The sequence below is a fragment of the Calidris pugnax genome, unplaced genomic scaffold, assembly GCF_001431845.1.
Source record: "Calidris pugnax isolate Ruff unplaced genomic scaffold, ASM143184v1 scaffold60, whole genome shotgun sequence".
NCBI lineage: Eukaryota > Metazoa > Chordata > Aves > Charadriiformes > Scolopacidae > Calidris > Calidris pugnax.
This window is the reverse complement of record NW_015090831.1, coordinates 5,545,351-5,565,348: the sequence shown is the minus strand read 5'-3', so window position 1 is coordinate 5,565,348 and position 19,998 is coordinate 5,545,351. Positions and strand designations below refer to the sequence as shown.

The 19,998-nt window shown below is 44.3% G+C and overlaps 1 protein-coding gene across 1 annotated transcript; it reads right to left on the bottom strand.

Annotated features, from left to right (window-relative positions):
- Positions 1-84: 84 nt before the first annotated feature.
- LCT (lactase) lies at positions 85-19,998 on the bottom strand. Its single transcript, XM_014941143.1, is given in 17 exon segments — positions 85-384; positions 1,120-1,356; positions 2,107-2,330; positions 3,171-3,305; positions 5,704-5,813; positions 6,188-6,390; positions 7,028-7,226; positions 8,204-8,494; positions 9,041-9,309; positions 9,642-11,201; positions 12,504-13,140; positions 13,519-14,257; positions 15,047-15,125; positions 15,740-15,842; positions 16,778-16,932; positions 18,018-18,047; positions 19,335-19,998. Coding segments are annotated over 17 exon segments (5,844 nt in total). The 3' UTR covers positions 85-175.

Here is a 19,998-nt window from a genome sequence, read left to right as displayed (position 1 = left end):
TTACCATAGCAAAAAAATTTCTTTTGTATTTTAAACTTGGTAAGCAAACAACAAGATGATGAGGAGCCATCTCTGAGGCAAGACACAGTTGCAGTAGTACAAGCAGGTTTCTTTTCCTAGTGCTGTAGGCTTTTTTATAAAAAACAAACCAAACAGACACTAGCAAGTGAAAATTTTACAGTTTATGAAGTTCCATGTGTTTTCGTTTACGGGATCTTTTGGATAATTTTCCATACTTATATGCAAGAAGAGCCAAGACCAACACCACAACCACACAAAGAGCAAATTGCACGTACAGCCCTGTTTCTGCACTATGTGATGTTAACTCCAGTCCCAAAAAGTGCACGCTCTCAGGCGGGGCTGGGGCGGTGTCTGTTGGTGCCACTGTCCCTGGGAAAACAATAAGGAAGCATTAGGACACGGGCTGGGGCCAGCTCTGTCACAGGTGAGTGGTGGGCATTGCTGCTTCCTGCCTCTACAAGGCTTCCAAGGTCACAACGCATTGGAGCTGCTCTGGTACTTGGGATTCTTTGGGATCAGGGATTGACACAGCCCCAGCTTGGAGTAAAAGCACAACTGAGGCTCATAGTGAGACTCAGGAGCAGTGAGTGGTCTCTAGCAGCCCAAAAAGCTGATAAAAACAATTATTTAAGAGCCCCACCCCAACAATGGTGGCTGTTCAAATGGACTTCTCTAGTTCAGAGAACATAAATGACAAGAGAATTAATATTTCCGAAGGCTTACCCCAAACACAGATTCATATAAAGTTTTAAAAACTGTTTAGAAAGTGTGATGTGGTAAGGCTCAATGTTTGTGCTTTGGAAGATATCTTGGGCAGTTCTGTTAATCAGAGAAAAGTAGAACAGAATAACTTTTTTGCTGCTTTTTGGAGACAGGCATATATCAAGGTGCTATGGCTCAAAATTCAGTTGTTCAGGTTTTGATGGAGGAGAGACCACTCCACATGAATGTCTTCAATCTGAACAAAGGCTGATGATTAGTCAGTGCTCTACTGGAGCCTGTATAAATGGTGGTGTCCTTAAAGGCTACAGATGATGGAAATGTTTTGGGATTAGAACCTGATAGACACAGAAGCAGGATTTCTGCCGCATGGCTTACCTTCAGGCTCCGGTTCCAGACAGGGATGTGAGCCCGTTGCTGGGTCTGGAAACCCATTGCAGTTGATGATCTGTGAGTAGAACCTGGCGGAGGCCTTGGGGCGCCGCGGCAAGTTGGGGTCTGTGAAGTTCACGTGGTAGAACCCGAACCTTTCATCAAAGCCCACTGCCCACTCGAAGTTGTCCATCAGCGTCCACGCGGTGTAGCCTCGCAAGTCGACACCATCCAGCACAACGGCTGTTGGCAGGACCAGAGGGAAGAGGTTAGTTTGCAGCCCAGTGACAAGGAGGTGTCACCACCGGGCCAGCAGTGGCAGGGAGATACCCCAGGACACTGAGGTTATTGCCACTTCAGCCTCATGGCTTTCACCACCTCTCCCTTCCCACCTCTCCTGTCTTGCCTTAGCTCAGGTGCTTTGAGGTAGTTACAGCCAATGACAGCCAGCCAGGACTGGAGAGAGCTTTTCTCTGCCCCCAAAATCAAAGTTTTCATCCAATAAAAGCTTTAGGAACAGAGAAGAAAAGCCATCAATATGCAACTGTTCCTTAAACAAGGGCTCGTTGGACCTCGTTACTGAAAGGCAGTAAACGGGCACTTCTGGAACAGCTGGCCAGCAGCTCCCAGTACCTCAGAGAAGCAAACTGGAAAAGCCCTTCCCCAATGTTGCTTGACTGTTGCTGTGTTTTTTAAAAAAGATGGAGTTTTTAGACACAGCAGCAGTCAAACTAGAAGTCAAACTAGCTCTTCATCAAGCAGTAGCACCTTCTCCTGCCAGATGCAGCTGTACAGGACACTGCAGTTGCCCTGCCAAACCCAAGGCTTTGTTCTTCCTTCAGATGACCTTTCCCTGCAGAGTGGTGGCTACCCATGGGCAGTCTCTGCCAGCCCCAAAGGCTCGCAGAAATGGACACAGAGCAAAAAAAAAAAAACGTTAAGTGTGTAATTTGCAAGTGTGAGGGCAGATGAGATTTAAATAATCATTCCTACCTTTCAGCGCTTCGTTAATGTAGCTCCGATGGTAATGCGTGCGCCAAGTGTCGTTGAAGTTGAAGGCTCCCCTTTCCGAGATCCCGTTTTCAGTCACGTAAATGGGGGGGTCATTGTACTCTTCCTTTATCCATCTCAGGAGCTTTCGGAAGCCAAAGGGTGTCACCTTTAGCCAGGCAGAACCCGAGTTGAGCCAGCTGCGGTCGCTCACTGAGGCTACACCCCTGAGGAGGAGGAGGAGGAGGACACGTCGGTCAAGGGACCCATCCCAAGTGCCTGGCACCTCATTGTCACGGGGCTGGGAAACATGGTGTCCAGCCCTGGAGGAAACTGAACCAGAGGTGATGTTGTGGCACAGACTGAGCCCAGTGTCCTTCTTCTACAGGGCTGAACCGGAGGGGCTGGGATGCAGCAGCAAAGAGAGGTTATAATAATTTTATGTATTCTCTGTGGAAACGTTTCAGAAAACGGCCAACGTTCACCTCCACATGTGGTCCCACCATTACCATAATGCTCATGAGAAAGAGCAGTAAGCTCCTGCTGTTTGCCTTTTAAAGATAAAAATCTTGACTTCTGTGTACTTAACCATGAAGGGATTTAGCTATTTGGGCTTTGAACTTACATCTACCTGCTGTGGTGAGGGAGCAAACAACTGTTTAACAGAAAATGGAGCAGCGTCCATAAACCAGGATAACCTGGTAGTTCAAAGTGCAGAGTGGGGGCAGGAAATACGCTAAATATTGCTGACAGGTGATGCCAAACCATTGGGACACTCACAAGTGCAGATTCCTTCCTTTAGTACATCCTCTAATTTTCTTTGTTCTGTTTTAAATATTCACCTTTATCATCAGCTCTGTGAAAAAAAAGGGCTGTTCCTGGACTTTTGCGAAGATAACGGCGTTACCACAGCTACTATTTGGGGATAGTTTCCCTATTACTGATTATAACAACAGCTTAAACTATTTGTCTCACGGCTTTATTTGCTCGTGGTTTACATCTCTGGGTTGGCCCGGGCTCCAGGAGCACGTATTTCACTTGAGCCATAACGGATATTCATCTCTTACCTGTCGGAGTCATAGGACATCACGCCAGCAGGGTAGTTCAAGTTGTAGGCTAGAACTGTGGTGTAGTGATTTAGCCCAAAGTAGTCGTACGTGCCTTTAATTCTTTGCTTTTCACTTTCAGTAAATTCTGGAAGGCTGCAACAGAAAACAGGGAAAAGCATAAACCCCTCAAAATGTAAGTCTTTTCAGGATTCCCCCTTCTTCTGCTCCCTAGTCAGGGTGTATAAACTCAACTAAGCTTTTGCCAGAGTATGCGATTTGTGCTGCCTGGTCTAATGGTCTCCAAGAGAGAACCAGACCTTCCCCTGACCAGGAAAGAGACACCTGATGGCTGGAGGCCCTGCTCATGGTCAGATGAGAAGTTAGTGGCAGAAGCAGCACCTCACTGGCTCCTGGGGCCACCAACCATTAAGTAGCACTTGTTCTGGAGCAGGAAACAGAAGTAGAGACGTGGGTGTTATTTACTGGTTCTTCTGTGTGTTTTGTCTTGCTGTGCTCAAGATCAAAAGCACTTCTCGTCAGAGAAATCAAAAACTCTTCTGCCCTCATGGTCAGATGAGAAGTTAGTGGCAGAAGCAGCACCTCACTGGCTCCTGGGGCCACCAACCATTAAGTAGCGCTTGTTCTGGAGCAGAAAACAGAAGTAGAGACACGGGTGTTATTTTTTCTGTGTGTTTTGTCGTGCTGTGCTCGAGCTCAAAAGCACTTCTCATCAGAGAAATCAAAAACTCTTCTGCTCTATGAGCATCTATAAAAGTGACACATGACCTTCTTGCCCTCAGACACGGGTTTCTTCCCAACTGTGGGATCCCAAAGGGTTAAATTTGGACAGGGTCTGCCTTCACTGCTGCAGTTTGCTGAAGATAACATTGAGGTGTCTAAAAGCTCAAGGGAAAGGGGAAGGAAGATAACTAACAGACGTAAAAATGGAAAATACAGCTTAACAACCTCAAACTACACCAAGCAACCCCTTTTTCTTCAAGTGCTGGTTTGTAACTGTGTTCAGGTGGGGCAAGAGGCCTTGAAGCCAGGATGTCAAGTGGCTTTGAGTGTGCACCAGGACAGTGCTGGTGAGAAACATTGGGTGCAAACAAGCTGTAGAACAGGAAAAAAGAAAATCAAAGAAGGTGAACGTGAGGCACTTCTGGAAGGGTGACTCTGGGACCTGCTCTGCTCTTCTCTGTGTGGCAGCAGAAGTACCTGTACCAGCAGAGGCTGATGCAGTGTTGTCTCAAACTCTGGCTTCTACACAGGAAACAATAAAAGCTTCTGAGCTTTCTCCTTGCGATCCATCCTTTGAACACACACTGTGTGTAATGTTGTTATCCCTGTACCAGCACCACAAGCACAAGGGGAGGTACCATGATCCTTCTGAAGGAACATGGAGAAGCCCAGGAGAAACTGGGAACTTGGCTCTGTGCGTGGACTCTACCATTTAATTCCAAAGAGCTTAGTTCCCTTCAAAAGGGAGGCCTCCTCAGAGAAGAACATCCCCTTTGGTATCTGCAGGCCTACAGAGTCAGGGACATCTAGGGTACCCTGGAGCAAGGAGCGAGGTTTCAGCTCTCTTTTAGCCAGAAGGAGGAGAAAATCCTGCAAATTAGGTCCTCCAGGCAGCCCCTGCTGAAAATGCAGCCAGTGCTCCTGGTGATTTGACTGAGAGTTTGCAGCCTTAGATTGAGGACAGGACATCTTCCCCAGACTGAGATGCTTGGGCACGTTATCTCATAAAGCAACACACAGTGACTTTGCTGCCATATTAATGGCAGCAACCGCCAGAGAAGAAATAAGGTAGCCAAGAAATAAGGTAGCCAAGAAATAAGGTAGCCAAGAAATAAGGTAGCCAAAAAGTGCCTGAGAACCCACAGGTTCTAGGCACATATAAAAGTATAACTTGAATCTTGAAGAATCTTTGCAGCAGAGCATACACCGACTTGTCTACCATCTATCTCCCTCATTTCAAAAACAAGTGGTCTTTCACATTTTCAGAGAGGAATGATCAGGACTCGCCCCAGATCTAATCTACCCCATTAAATTGCTATTAAAGCCAAGAGGGAAAAAGGGCTTCCCTTATATGTGCCTAGAAAGGGAGAGAAAAGGAAAAACATTGATGATGGAGCACTGCTACCACAATAACGTTAAGAAAATTAATGGGAGTGGAAAATAAGAAACATAATTCCGAGGGACTGATGAGTTCTCAATGTTTGGGTTCAGTACAGAGTTTTAAGAGAAGTTAGTTAGAACACATTTATCGTGGTCATCAGGGAAAGCACTATGTCTAATGCAGAGCTTATACTGTGTCACCCTGAGCTGCCAACTTACTGCCCCAAAGATATGTTATATCAGTACGTTTAGTTTGCAAGAGAGGGAAAGAGAGGGAACAGGCAAAATGCACACTAGAGTTTTTCTGTGGGAATACAGTAAGATTTTTACAGTAAGATTGCAATGGAATCGGTGAAATTTAGCGCTTCTATCAGAAAAAGGTTTCAGCAGGGCAAGCAGAACAAAATCAGGCATGTGCCTGGGCTCTTACCGGGACTTCTTGAGACCCTGAGCCAGACTGCGTTCCCGAATCCTCTTCTTCATCACTTCATTATAATCCCCATTTTTGAAAATGGGATGAGCAAACCAACCTAGGAGAAACTAAGGCAGGAAATAAGGGAGAAGGATAAATTATGTATCAAAACAAGAGATTTAACCATTTCTCCTTCACGTGCTGCTTTACGGGTAGTACCTCAATTCATAATGAGGAGGCACATGGCAATACCCAGGGCTGCCCGTATGATGGCAGTAATTTTGTCACTGCAACCCTATTTTGCCTGATTTCTGTTGCATGTTTCATCAGCCACCAGAAGAGGGTGATACATTTCCTTGCAGTGATACCTCGGGCTCATAATTTTCTTTCAGTGAGATGCTGACCTGAGTTCTGGGTATCTCCAGCACCCAGAGAAAGGGGGGGTGCCACCACGAACAAACCCAGGAGCAGCAGGGAGAGCTGGGACAGGGTGTCTCTGTACCTGCAAGTACCGTCTGGCGGCTTCGACGTCCTCCTGGTTGTGTGGGTTCCTTGGTTCTGCCCAGTCAGAGTTGATGGTGATGGAGATTAATCCTCCTTGCTTTGCCCGGTAGGTCTCATTGTAGAGGTGCCAGGCTTCCGCGTGGGCCTTTATTAAGTTGTGCCCCACCACGTAGGGGGCTCGTCCTGGCCGAACGGAGACTCCTGCAGAGACAGTGACAGCACAGGCAGTGGAGCAGCACTTCCCAGCTTTGTCTCTCTCGTTGGCTGCTTCCCAGTTAGCACAACACCCAGGACACCCAGAACTGCCCACCAGTAAATGAATAAACGTGCAGCACCTGGTGCCCTCAGGCCCAGCTGAGGTCCCTGCTTCATCAGGGACACCTGAAGGTGCAGCTGCAGGGGTCAGGCTGTGCAGGACCCCACTCTGCACTGTCCTCCCCCATGGTGGGACACGGGCTGGTGGACAGAGAGGAGAAAGCTGCGTGTTCAGACCAGCTCCCACCCCTCCCTTTCCTCTCCTTCTGCCCTCCTCCAGCCCTAACCCTTCTCCACAGTCCCTGGAGCTGGCCTGGAAAGGGGGTCTGCTCCAGACAGCAAGTGTAATCCGGAGGTGGCAGAAGAGGGATGGATTGGAGGAGTGGAAGGAGGAGAATGGGTTTTGGAGGGGGCAAAGTGAAAGAAGGACCAGTTCACCACACCACAGAAGTCCAAATGCCATTCATCCCCACCACACCATCTTCCTTGCCCTACCTTTGTGAGCCCCTAGCATCTACTGTAGCATAAAGCAGTTGTGCCCACAGTGCTGTGAAGGCTCTGAGGCCAGGCCCAGCAGTCTTACCTGGAGCGGCTGTCCCAACGCCATAGCCACAGTACGCAGCGTTGTAGGGTTCATTGAGGGTTATCCAAAATTTCACTTTGTCTCCCAGTCTCTGGAAAAGGAGCTCAGCATATTCCTTAAACCTCTGAACTATGGTATCATTCTCCCACCCACCGACGTTCTGCAGCGCCTGCGGGAGGTCCCAGTGATAGAGGGTAACCTGTGGGGAAAGACAGAAAGGGAGAAGGCTCAACCAGTCACTCTTTATTTTTGGAAGTAAGGACAGTAACCCAGCCTCATTTATGAACAGAAATAAACTGTGCTTATTTGCAGCTCCCTGTTCCTAATGGTGTTTGGTTTTGTAGCGCTCACTCATGCACTCAAAGAAAATACCATTTTGCCAGTGTTTTGGGTTCTTCAGGACCGGAGCAATGCCATGAAGGCACAGGTTTGCTCTGATGCTTGTGGAGATATTCCTGGTGTGCCCCCTGTACGGTGCAGCCACCTGCACTCCCTGCATGGTTTGGGGTGCACAGGGACAGCCAGCAGTGGGGAAGCTACAGGCAGAAGCAGAGAACAGCTACGTGTGTCTAAGGCTGTGGGGACAGGTCAGATTCACTCAACAGTGATGGAAGAGCTAATTGGTGCAGTGGTGAGGTCACTGTCCCTTTTAAGTGATAAACCACGTGCATCAGCGGAGCTTCCTGACTCCTGGGAAAATAATATGACACCCATCTCCAAGAAAGGCAAGGAAGATCCTGGGAACAACAGGTTGGTCAGCCTCACTTCAGTGAGGAAGATCACTGTGTAGGTCTTTGTGGAATCCACTTCTAAGCACACGAGGGTTGAGAAGGTAATTGGAAACAGCCAACAATAAGGTTAGTGATCTTTCTGGGTAGTAACATCTAACACATCACTATATCCCCAGTTTGTTTGCTCATGCAAAAACCATCTTTCCTTGCAGAACACAATAGGTAATTGGAAACAGCCAACAATAAGGTTACTGTGATCTTTCTGGGTAGTAATGTCTAACACATCACTATATCCCCAGTTCATTTGCTCATGCAAAAAACATCTTTCCTTGCAGAACACAACGAAAAACAATTTCTCTGTGAAGGAGGGCGTGGATGGGAACACACACATCAGACTTGGGTTCTGCTGTGGTTTAGTTACCTGAAAATCACCGGTTTTAGTTACCTGAGGCATAATTTTAGCTGCCAGCAGAGCATCGATAAGCCGTTCATAGTAGTTCAGTCCCATTTCGTTGATGTATCTGGTGGTACCATCAGGGAGAATGCGGGACCAGGAGATTGAAAAGCGATAGTGAGACACCTTGAGGCTTTTCAGCATTTCCACATCCTCCTCAATCTTGTGGTAGCTGTCACAAGCTACATCTCCAGTGTCATCGTTGCTGATTTTCAAAGGAGTGTGAGAAAATTTGTCCCAAATGCTAAGTCCTTTCCCATCTGCTCTCCATCCTCCCTCAATCTGTAATTGAAGATGGGGCAGGGGGGAGGGGAGTTGTTAGTAAACCCCAAATTTAGGTCTTGGCCTAGCAAAGCTTTCAGCTTGCAAGTCTTTGTGGCACCACGCAGTATTTTGACTTATCGGCATAAGACTAGAAATAGCAATGTTTTTGCTATACTGAACTAGTAGGACCTCTTGGGCCTCAAAGCAGGACATACTAGCAAAGCACAATGTCACTGAACAGACACTGTGTCTGTTCACCTGCTGCTCCATGTTGGCTGGCTCTTGTGAAGCCCATACTTAGGACCTCTTGGGCCTCAAAGCAGGACATATTAGCAAAGCACAATGTCACCAAACAGGCACTGTGTCCGTTCACCTGCTGCTCCATGTTGGCTGTCTCAATTCCTGGTATAACTATAATCAACTCCAAGTTCCCCCCTTTGACAGCAGTGGTTACACTAATCCTCAATTATGGTTAAAACCTAATGTTAGAAAAGCTGTAGGTGTGTCATCCAAAATGAATTAACTCTCCACAGATACTTTAAGGTTCCATCTTGGTTTCCTAACCTGATAAGCTGCAGTTGCTACACTCCACCAAAAGTTCTTTGGAAACTCTCCATATAAGAATTCATCCTCCTTGGGCAATGGGATACCGTTATTGCGGATGATTTCTGCGTAGTACACGGCAGAGCGCTTCGGGGTCCTTGGCCTGTTGGGATTGTCAAAATCAACCTGGTGCAGTCCAAATGTTGGATCATAACCATTCAACCATTCAAAGTTATCCATAAAAGACCAGGCATTGTATCCTTTCAGATTGACACCATCCAATTTGTAAGCTGAAAGACCAGAAACAAATGGAAGAGCGTCAGCAGTGTAATCGCAGGTTAAATAAACCACAGGGGATTCACATGTGAACATTTAGTGTCATAAAGCTGGCACTCATCAACTAGGATCGTTAAGATGGAGGATACAAAATAGTTGGAGGATACAAAATAGAAAGAATCATGGAAAGAAGATCATAAAAAGAAACACTGTGCTTATATTGTGTTCCAAATATTTAAAGAGCGATATCAATCACTTTTAAAAACTACTCCTGAGAAGAACAAAGTAACCAGAAATCTAGAGAGGAGACACACAACACCAACAGAGCAAAAGCAAACACTGGTACCTTTTAAAGCTTCATTGATGTATGTTTTGTAGTAAAATATCCTGGTGTTGTCGTCAATACTTGATTTGGTCTTTAACCCCACCCCATTCTCAATTACGTATATTGGAGGATTTCCATATTCTTCTTTGATCCAGTTCAGTAGCCTCCTTAGCCCCCAGGCCACAGCCCGATGGCCACTAATAGCTGAGGAGGGCCAGGAGCTGTCAAACTTTGTTAAAACTTCCTGGTCATACTCATAAGAGATGGGACTCAACCGGGTCGTTGCATGGGTTACAATTTTGGAGGTGTAGGTGTTGAAGAAGAAAACATCTGCCGTGCCCCTGATGTAGTCACGCTCCTCTGCCGTGAAAACCGGGAGGCGAGACGATGGCAGGTTCTGGAGCTCACTCCTGTTCCCAACTTTCCACTTCATGACCTCGGGGTAGTCCCCATTTTTGAAAATAGGGTGTGCAAACCACCCCACCAAAAACTGCAGGTACCTGTCTGCGGCTTCTATGTCCTTGGGGTCGCTTGGTGTCTTTGGCTCAGCCCAGTCAATGTTGGGACACAGAGCAATGACCCCTCTCTGGCTCGCCCTGTATTTGTCATCATACGTGTGGTAGACCCTGGCGTGAGCTTTCAGTAGGATGTGGCCAACCTTGTAGGGAGTGCTGCCAGGCTCTTTGACATTGGGTGGCAATTCCCCCGAGCCGTAGCTAACCCAGGCAATGACCTGGGGTTCGTTGAACGTGATCCAGAACTTCACCCTGTCCCCAAAGGTCCGGAAACAGAAGTCTGCATAACTATCAAACAGGTCAATCAGCTCGCTGCTCTCCCAGCCACCAATGTCCTGGAGAGCTTGTGGCAGGTCCCAGTGGTAGAGAGTGACGATTGGGGTGATGTTGTTTGCAACCAGTCCATCAATGAGACGGTTATAGTAGTCAACTCCATGGCTGTTTATTGAGTTGTTCCTTCCATTGGGGAAAATTCGAGGCCAGGACAGGGAGAAACGATAGTTCTTGACCCCTAAGGCTCTCAGCAGGTAGATGTCTTCCTCCACCTTGTTGTAGCTATCACAAGCTATATCTCCAGTATCATTATTCTTTATATTCCCTGGGACATGGGTGAAGTTATCCCAAATGCTGGGTCCTTTGCCATCAGCATCCCAACCTCCCTCTATCTGGTAGGCAGCAGAAGATGCACCCCATGTAAAGTCCTCTGGGAATGTCCCGTAAAAGTACATGTCCCTTTCAAAGTCTGTTTGAGATGAAAACTTATGCCAGACAACTTTTGCCTTGGAGGGAACTTCTGATGCTGGTAAATTTGGCAACTTTGATGGCACAGGTAGGTCAAATGTCACTGGTGTAGAAAATCTATCCAAGGCTTTGTATGGGAAGCCGTTTTTTTCAATAACACTGGAATAGAAATAAGCAGATGCCTTGGGGGTCCTTGGTCTGTTGCTGTCTTCAAAATTCACATAATGCAGCCCAAATTTTAGGCTGTACCCTGCTGGGCCTTCAAAGCCATCAACCAGGGATCGAGCAACATATGACCGAACATCAATTGTGTCCAGTTTTACCGCTGTCACAGAAACAGTACAAGACACTGTTATTCATGTGAACATTTTCTGAACAGAGCGCAGCACAAAGTAAGCACCACAACTGAGGGGAACACTGCAATAAGCCAAATACCTACAAATGGTCTTTTAGGCAACGCTCCCTGCCCCCCCAAAACAATTCGAGTACGTGGCAAGAAAAGCAGTCAGTGCAGTGACAGGAGCTGGTCTAAGGCATAGGAATAAAAATGCTCGAGAAAAAGCTGGTCTAAGGCATAGGAATAAAAATGCTCAAGAAATATCAGTCAAGAGATATCCGAGCACAGGACTGGTATCCCTTTCCCTGGGTCCTCTTTTTCAAGCACAACTCATCAGTTTAGGTATATGGTGCACTTTTAGATTTAACACTACAGTTAAACTGAAACATGACGTGTATCTAGTGCTGCCCATCTTCCCTGAGCCCAAGAGGTTTCTTTTAGCAGAAGAGCATATCCAATACCAGCAGAGACAAGTCCAGCACCCTTCCGCACATCATTGCCTGCAAAAAAGCACTAGATCTCCCTCATTGCAGACAAGTTCACTTCCTATATGCAGTTCATCTTATTTACTTCTGCTGAGGCATAAAAGCAATACTAAAATTTGTTTTCTGTAGCTCTTTTAACATTTCTATCAGTATGTTGAGAAGTAGGTCAAGAAGATCAAATGCTGCGCGCTGATCCCCAAGCTATTTAATACAGCATATTTAATAAAGTTTTCCTGACGGCTTTGATTTGTGTATCTCAAGAGAGTATCAGTCAAATCTCTAATCTCTCTACCTTGTCCAGAACTTAAGTCACTAATATTATTTTTATGTCAATTAACACACAGTTTGCAAAGATACAACAGTACCTTGAACCTTGGTCAAAATGATTGGGATATAAATACGTCCCTAAAAATTCTAACCTGAAATGGTACTGGATGCTGTCAGTTAGATCTGCTTAATCAGTAAAGACATCTTTCTCATGATATCTCAGGTATGTGGAGGCAAGAGCCTGCCTTCAGGTAAATCATCTTCAGGGAAGCTGAATTATAAAAACCCTGTTCTCACAGAGGGACTGATGTTAAGGTCCAGGCTACATTAATCCATATATGTGAAAAATCTGTTCCTGTATCTAAACAGAATGGACACCAAATAAGCTGAAGTATACGAGGTCACATGACACAGACAATAGGCAGCTGACCTCCTATCTCTAATGCAAGAGGTGATGTTCTAAAGTTCACCACCACGGAAGGGACAGAATAAGCAGTTGCCATTATTAAAATAAGGAAATAAATAAATTTCTCCATACCTTTTAGAGCCTCATTGATGTACCGGCGGAAATAATCCACTCGCAGAGTGTCATTAATAAGGTCTTCTGCTGGCATACCATTTCCTGCTATGTAAATTGGGATCTTTGTCCCTGTGTATTCCTGGGACACAAAATTCAGCAGCCTTCTTAATCCCCAAGGGACCACGTAGATCCAAGAAGAGGCGGTCTGTGGCCAAGAGGGATCTACGTGCAGGGAGAACTTCCCGATGCTCTCGTAGCTCGGCGTGCAGGTCCCGTTAGTCACAGCACTCACCAGGCGGGAAGTGTAATGGGAGAGACCAAAAAAATCCGCAGTCCCTTTCACCCAGGACTTCTCCTCTTCTGTAAAGACAGGCAGCTGTGCAACTGTTGTGGGGCACTGCTGGTTTGCTTCCTGGATCTGAGCCTTCAGGACGTCTGGGTAATCGCCATTAACAAATATAGGGTGAGCAAACCAGCCAAGCATGAACTGCAGGTACCTCTCAGATGCCCTCACGTCCTCCGAGTTGGTTGGAGTCTTGGGTTCAGCCCAATCCGAGTTCAGCACCAATCCCACCTTTCCCAGTTGCCGAGAGCGGTATTTGTTATTGTACAGGTGCCAGACCTTGGCATGAGCCTTGAGAATGGTGTGAGCCACCTGGGGGCAGAAAGCAGAGGAATACATGACACACTGCTTTGCACAGGAAAGCATTGAGATTATCACCATGTGAGAAGGTCGTCTCCACCCGAAAGAAGAAATATTGGCAAAACAAATAGTCATAGCCAGAGAGTGCAGTAGGTTTTGGAGTAAGAAGAAGAACCTGGCTGTCCATCAACACCAGCCTTCAGAATAGAAAAATAAAATGAAAACACCTAGCATTCATTAATTAAACCATTTTTTGCAAGTATCATAAATCCAACAAGCCAATAGTTGTCTCAGAGGCCACATTAGGCTGGAACATAAAGTATAGAACCATCAGAGGAAAACAACACAACAACGGCAGCTGCAGGATCTCAGTTAATCCTGTGTCCCTACCTTGTAAGATGCTGCTCCTGGGTCAGTGATTCCTGGAGGATGCTCTCCGGTGCCATAGCCAGCGTAGCTGATAACCCAAGGCTCATGGAAAGTGATCCAGAACTTGATCTGATCCCCAAAAGTGGAAAAGCAGAAATCTGCGTAGTTTACAAAAGCATCTATGATGCTGTCATTCTGCCAGCCACCGAGAACCTGAAGAGCTTGTGGGAGGTCCCAGTGGAAAAGGGTCACCATGGGCTCAATGTTAGACTCTAGCAACCGGTTGATTAATTGTTTGTAATAATCAACACCCTTGGAGTTGATGGTCTCATTGGTGCCGGAGGGGAAAATTCTAGGCCAGGATATGGAAAATTTGTACAGTTGAGGATGAAGACCCCTAAGTAGGTAAATGTCATAGCTGGTTTTATAGTAGCTGTCAGATGCCACGTCTGCTGTTTGGTTCATGTAGACATGACCTGCGTGCCCAAACTGGTCCCAGATGCTCTCTCCTTTCCCATCCTCGGCCCAAGCTCCTTCAATGTTAAAGGCACCTGTGGACGTGCCCCAGAGGAAACCACTTGGGAAAATATCTTGCAGAAAAGAATCCCTGTCCAGTTCAGACTGTTTAGCAAACTTTTCCCAAACTGTTTGGTAGGAGGAGCGAGGGGCAAGATCTGAGTTCTCCTGTAGAGCATTTGTTTTGCTGGAAATAGAATGAAAAGAAGTTAAAATCATCAAGGTGGATGCCAGTGCCACAGAACTTGCAAACACAGAGGATAAGAGAGTTATTTGGTTCTTATTTGGCTTACACAAGGCACGCAGGGTATAGTTCCTTTGTCATTTGATCAGTCCCACCGGCTGCCATCCAGCTAGCGGATGGAGTGCCACCAGCAAACTGCAGAGCAGCTCAAGAGCTGTATGTCTAGTGCATTTCTTATTTCTAATTATTTCTAAGGCAGGTAAGAGTCTCACAATCCAGTACAGTGAGGTCAAAGGTGCAAACAAAATCCTTGCAGTGTGTAGCAATTCCAACTGCTCTGATGGGATTCCGTGGGATAAGCTAAAACTCATGGATCCTGCTTCTGCAATCCTTAGCATCTCCCTGCACAATGACATCTACGCTTCTGCAGGCACAATTAGCTTCTCTCCTAGGAAAGTCTATTTATTTCTAACTGGTTTGCTCTTGAAAAGAACAGAAGCCTTGGAGAATGTACTTGTTATTATTGGCTTGAAGGTGCACTCTGAGCAACCGAGGATGCTAACTGGTTTGCTCTTGAAAAGAACAGAAGTACTTATTATTGGCTTGAAGGTGCACTCTGGGTAACCGAGGATAGGAGAGTGGAAGAGGGTTGCATGGCCTGCAGTAGTAGGACAGAGGATTGTCTGTAATAGCAAGAGACTGGGCTCAGCAGAAGGATGTTCCTTCCCAGTCCTTTCAGCAATTAACAGCAGACTTTACCGCTAAAACTGTCTTGTGTCTGCCTGCATGTAGGTTTCTAGAGGACACCATTTCATTATAGTATCTGATTTAAGGGGACAAAACACGTACCTTAAAACCTGAGATGATGAGAAGTCCAGGAACTCATTCACATCATACCCAATCACATATGCCTTTTCTTTAGCAATAGCTGAAAAAAAACCCCAAATGGTAAGCGTTGGACTTAGTCACAACAGATACCATGGACACTACTTGTACATACAATTACACCTTTAGAAACAAGGTGCTTTTCATAACTAACAGTTATTTTTCTCAGATCAAATATGTTGGGTGTTTATTAGATATTTATAATTTCATGTTAAAAATATTCATAGAATCATTTAAGTTGGAAAAAACCTTTAAGATCAGAGTCCAACCATTAACCTAACACTGCCAAGTCCACTACTAAACCATGCACCACATCTACACGTTATTTAAATACCCCCAGGGATGGTGACTCAACCACTTCCCTGGGCAGCCTGTTCCAATACTTGACAATCCTTTCAGCAAAGAATTTTTTTCCTAATATCCAATCTAAAATTCCCCTGGTACAACGACGCTGATGAAAATGATGAAAAGCTTTGGGGTAGATTTCCTGCTTCCCCTCCCTCAATACTCACCACCCACCCTTAATTTTCCAAGGCGGTTATGAAAGAAACCACAAAGTCACTTCATCAATAGCATGGACAACTTCAAATCTCCTCTATAATTTGCCATGCAGAGTTTAGCTAAAAAACTTTCCTCCTCTTGGAATATGTCACTCACCTGTGACGATGTCAGCTAGTGATGTGACAGGATTCTCTTTCGTGGAACCACAATCAAGGAACTTTAAACTAAAAATCAAGATCTCTGTGTCCTTCCAGACATTCTGCAAAACCAGGAATGAGAGACTTGTATGAAAAGAAGCATTAGCCAGAAAAGCCACGTTCTTGGCATTTGTTGCTTTGAACACAGAATAGGAAATACCTAGAAGACTGAGAATAGGTGATAAAGTTCTTCAAAGTTAAATTCATAAATCAACACAGTAAGCGTTAAATACCACCCACTATTTTTCTCTGATCCAAAAAAAGCCCAATGGAAATCAAAGCATAAACCCCAGAAACTTTCAGTGTTCAACCTCTCACTGAAAAGGCACAAGGAACTAGGTCCTTTTTGGAAAGTTTACTTGGTAAGAATTTGTTGCCATAAATATTTGACCCACTTCAGGTTTTTAGAGAAATTGCAGCATGCTGAGACCATACAGGGAATGGGTCACACGGGGAGCTATTGTTCTGCTATTCAGATGCTGGATGACTCTCATCTTATGTATTTTAAGAATGCAATTCACTACCAGAGGTTTAATACTTAATAATCCTTTCACAAACTCATTCTCATTAACATTTCCAGCACTGCCTCTACTGATGAGGAGGTGTTGAGTTTGGTAGCACCATTGCAGAACCCACACTAGAATAAAATAGCATCTTTTTGCCTAAAGATATCAGCCTAACAGCTTATCAAATGCTTAAGATGTGGAAAAGAAGGTTTTTCAGTCCTGGACAAAATAATTATGCCATTCCAGTTGTTAATACATCAATAATCAGCATTGACCGAGATGATCCTTTCCAGCACTTTCGAACACCTGTTTTTCAGTCAGAATAACACCAGAGAAATCAGTGAGCAGAATGCAGCTGTTTCCCACTGTAGCTGTTTGAGCTCTCACAGTAAGTCAGAACTGTTTAGACATGCATCAAGAAACATGAAATTCCCCTGCTATTTATGGTCTGTTGTCTGCTGCTCTAATTTTAACACTGTGCATAATGTCACCTGGAATACACGCAATTTCTTGTAGAAATCTTTTTCGTTTCCACAATAGTACTGAAGGCTGAGAGACAGAAAGTCCACTGAATCCTGGAAGCAAGAACAAGAAAAGAGTCATCCTGGATGTAAAATGTTGGGTTTTTTTTTTCGCATAATGTCACCTGGAATACACGCAATTTCTTGTAGAAATCTTTTTCGTTTCCACAATAGTACTGAAGGCTGAGAGACAGAAAGTCCACTGAATCCTGGAAGCAAGAACAAGAAAAGAGTCATCCTGGATGTAAAATTTTATTATTTTTTTTTCATGTATTACATTAAAAATATGTAAAATTGTGAAGTGTTTGATAAAGATCCATTGCTGGAGTAAGAAATCCTACAGCTATGTGGAACCCCTGGTTAATATAATGAATGCAACCTGGATACTGCATGGGAAGATGCAGTTTGGATCTCTCCTTCTAAACAAAGTAAAGTTTAAACGGCTAAATGAAAACCTAGGAGTATTTTATGAATTTAATATTAATTATTTACAGTTGGTAATTATTAAGACTGACGAAGTCTATGCTGAATCAGATAGGGAAACCTTTGCAACCATGTGGTTCAGTTAGGCCTTATCATAATCCTTTGGGGAAAGTCCACTTCAGAAACCTTTGGTCATTCCAAACCACAAGCATTATTCCCCCTAGAATCAAGCTCAAGGATTACAGAAAGGATTTCATCATCTTCATAGTGATTACATTCTCCCCATTTCGTGCCATCCCCATGCAATGAGACCACCTTTAGCACAGCTCCAGCTGTGTTTTAACATAATAAGCAGATTTTTTTAAATAGCAGCTATTTAAAATAAAGTATCTATTTCTTTGGTGGTGCAGTAAGTAGAATTGCAGAAGAAATAAACCTTTTGCAGACTCCTTCTATTTTAAGCAATATACAATTGCTACAGTTGCCAATTAGGAGATCTAATACGACTCCATATATCTCTATCAGTGCTTACTAGCCAAGAAATGATGCTGAAGTAATTTTTTAAGTTAGTGAGCTTCACATGATCAAACTAATCTAATAAATAAAATTTGCCAAGTTAGTCAATTTGCTAAAATTTTATATAACTTGCAATATGTCACTTGATCCTGTACATAAAAATCAAGTTAAATCAAATAAAATTTATATAATTTTGGAAATAATTTATATTAAGGAGTTACCTGTAGAAAAACTGAAAGCAATTCTGATGGAGCGTTATCCGAGGTATGACCCATTCCTAAAGCAATGGACAGCTTTCCACCTTGGAAAAAAACAAAAAAGAGGCTGTCTGTTAGTGGTGTGTTAAGGACAAGCAAAAAAATTCAGTTCACTGCAGTGTTTTTTTTGAGTATGTTGAAAACTTTTGAAGATGTGTATCATCAGACAGTGCCCTAGGTAGCTGATTTCAGAACGTCTGAGGTACATTTCAGGAAGTTTTTAGTCTTTCTTCAATGAGTCAGGAAGAGGCACACAAAAGCATATCTACAAAATAGCTTGATTATTATGGTTTTGTCATTTTACACAGAAAAAAATAAAATTGAATGAGACTGGACTTGAGTAATTTTAAAGTATTTTTAACTGATAATTTATTTTCATTTTAAGCTAAAAAGTAAATATTTTTTCATGTTGGTTTATTTAACTTTTTTAAAGTTAAATTATTATTACTTTTTAAAGTTTAAAAAAAAATCCTTTCACTCTAGTTAAGTGAGAAATGTAATTTTAAACCATGATCCGTTTCGTTTAAGTGGATTTTGTCACTACGTTTTCAAGGATTTCCACCTTTTGGGTGGAGGGCTGACAGTTGAATTTGACCTGATTCTTCAGCTAGATCTGGAACTCCAAAGCTGTATTCCTTGGGAACACATCAAGCCTTAATGAAGAAGAGATTATAGCATAGCCACTGACTGATAGCGTGTTCTTCCTCTCTGAATTGAAATGGTAGCAATTGCAACCTTAGTTTTCAGTGACATAGAAATAAGTAATAAGGCTTTTAATAAATAAGGCTTTAAAAATGAGATGACTGGGCAGGAATCAAAGATTGTTCCTAAATCTCAGTCCCACTTTTATTATACAACACATTTAAAGTTTGGTATATGAACAGTAAGAGTCTACAGTGCACTGGGGGCATCTACTGGTCTTTAAATTAAGAGCAAATGGACAACAGCCCTTAGGAAAAAAGCATGCAGACACATCACGATGTTTGGTTTTGAAGTACTATCTTCTGCTCTTCAAATTAGCTGGAGGCTATTTAACACTTCCCTGATGCTTAGAAGATTAAATATAAATATACATACAAATACATATATGTATTATCCCCAACTATTTTGGCTATCGTTTCAAGTAAAATGCAATTACCAGTAGATTATAAAACAATTATCAAAATAAGGGTTTGAAGGATACTCAAGGATTTCTATGCAATTCTGAGAGCACTGACAGCATAGTCCCACGGAGACCGCATGTAGCGGTTGCCTTTTAATCCCATCACAAAATATTTGTGAAAAAGTCATATTAAAACCAAAAAAAATATCCCTCTCCCCATTCTCCTTACCTGCTGGTGAATATTTCTCATGGTAGATGGTGTAAGCTCTTTCATGAGCGGCAGCGAGGGCCTGGGCTCGGTACTGGGGGTCATCGTAAGGCAGGCTTTGAAGGACCTCCGGCAGGTCACTGAAGGTGAGCCACACATCCACCAGGTACCCAAACACACGGAAGCTGAACTCCGCGTATTCCCCAAAAAGGTCAGCAAAAGCATTGGCTTTCCTGCCCTTGGCCTGGGCGGCCACGGCGCTAGGAACGTGGTGGTGGTGTAGAACAACCACCGGCTTGAGGCCTGCAGCAACCAGGGTCTTGAGCAGCTCCTGGTTGCACTGCACTTGGACTTCATCTGGCTTCCTGGCATCCCCCTCAGGAAGGATGCGTGCCCACGGCAGGAAGACTTTGTAATGTGTCACCCCTGCCTTCCGAAGGTGGGAGAAGTACCTGGGAAGCTCAGAAGCCACAAGGTTACCTTGACACAGGTAATCATGGGCTTCAGCTGCAGCAGGGCCTTGATGTTCCTTGGGTAGGACTTGGTTCTGCAGATGCCATCCATTTACTAACTCACTGGGTAGAGGTCCAGCGATGGCAATAAAATTCTGAGCAAATTCCTCATCTATCCCAAGGCTGGGAGAGACTAACAGAAAGAAGATGACTGCCTTACAAGCCAGCTTCAT